The sequence below is a fragment of the Phytophthora sojae genome (genome assembly GCF_000149755.1).
Source record: "Phytophthora sojae unplaced genomic scaffold PHYSOscaffold_17, whole genome shotgun sequence".
NCBI lineage: Eukaryota > Oomycota > Peronosporomycetes > Peronosporales > Peronosporaceae > Phytophthora > Phytophthora sojae.
This window is the reverse complement of record NW_009258131.1, coordinates 390,483-391,904: the sequence shown is the minus strand read 5'-3', so window position 1 is coordinate 391,904 and position 1,422 is coordinate 390,483. Positions and strand designations below refer to the sequence as shown.

Genomic DNA, 1,422 nt, shown 5'->3' with positions numbered 1-1,422 from the left:
CCTTGAACGCTTTGGGTCCGTCAGTCAAGAATCGGGAGGCAAAAACTGACCGTCTGGATCGACATCGTGATGGCCATCAATGTCCGCATCATCTCCGCAAAACCAATGGTGCCGTCGTTCACCTTCTTGGCTCCAAACCAAAACACGAGCGCATACGTGGCCATCATGATGAAGGAGCTGAATCCCAGCGACAGACCACTAACCTGCTCTTCCTTCCGGCCCTTGCGCAGCGGTTCTTGAAGCAGCTCATTAAACGTGGTGGCAGACTTCTTCTCGATACCCAAAGCGGAAACCGTGCGGATGTTCCCAAGGACTTCTGACGCGTGGGCTCCTGGGATTGCCAAGTCATCTGAAATCAAACCAGCATCCTCCATCTCCTTCATACGCGCCACCTCCCCGAAAATCAACATGGGGATAAGCACCAGCATGATGAGCGATAGCAGCCAACTTCCGAACCCGAAGGAGATGACAAGCGCAGCGATCAAAGTGAAGACAGCTTGGTTAAACGCAGCTTGGGACTCTCCAGACATCAGCGAAACCTTGGTGGCGTTCGTAGCCAAATCAGCAGTCAACGCGCCAGTCGCGTTCTCCTTCTCGTCGAAAAAGCCAACATTCTGTCAACACAAGCCCCTGAAGTTGGCGGTGCGCAAGTGTGTCGTGATCTTCTCCTCCATGTACTTGAAGCAGTTCATTTGCAGATACGTGAAGATCGCGATCACTGCAGCGCCGACGAGGTAGAGAATGCCGTACAGCTCTACGTCGTTGTACAACGTTGTCAGGTGAGATCGGTCCCCAGGTCCTCTCGAAGAGCGCGTATTGTTCCGTCATAGCAGTGATCATGCCCGTGATTAATAGGGCTGAAGCTGGCACCGCAATGCCTCCGACGCAGGAACCGACCAGCCCAAAGACAAAGTGGTTCCGCGCGAGTCCGTTGAGTTTCAGTAAATCAAACAGGTTGAACGGCTTCTTGTCCAAGAAGTTCTTCTCCACCGCGCTCACTGAAATGTCAGTCTTAGCCGATACCCCACTCAATGTCCGTGTCATCTTCGTACTCTCTAGTCCGTTCTCGGCCTCACGCTTCTCCGCTTCTTGCTGCTCCTCCTGAGATCGCAGCTCCTGGATCCGGTACATGTTCTGGTAGACGCCGTGCTCGATCTTCAAGAGCTAGTCGTGCGTGCCGCTCTCCACAATGTGGCCCTCATTCAACACCACGATCTTGTCCGCGTTGCGGATGGTGCTCAACCGGTGGGCGATTACGAGAGTGGTCATGTTGGTCGTGGCCATCAGGTTGTTCAGCGCTGCCTGCACAATCTTCTCGCTCTCGTTATCCAGCGCGCTCGTGGCCTCGTCCAGCACCAAAATGTTGGGCTTGCGGACAATGGCACGGGCAATGGCGACTCGCTGCTTCTGACCGCCAGATAG

General features: G+C 54.4%; 1 protein-coding gene across 1 annotated transcript; it reads right to left on the bottom strand.

Annotated features, from left to right (window-relative positions):
• Positions 1-20: 20 nt before the first annotated feature.
• Positions 21-1,407, bottom strand: PHYSODRAFT_342515 (hypothetical protein; the record flags this gene model as incomplete). The annotated part of the gene is made up of 4 exons (XM_009540998.1): positions 21-614; positions 751-998; positions 1,053-1,155; positions 1,189-1,407. Coding segments are annotated over 4 exons (1,164 nt in total), but the record flags the coding sequence as incomplete, so codon positions are not given.
• Between the last annotated feature and the right edge of the window lie 15 nt (positions 1,408-1,422).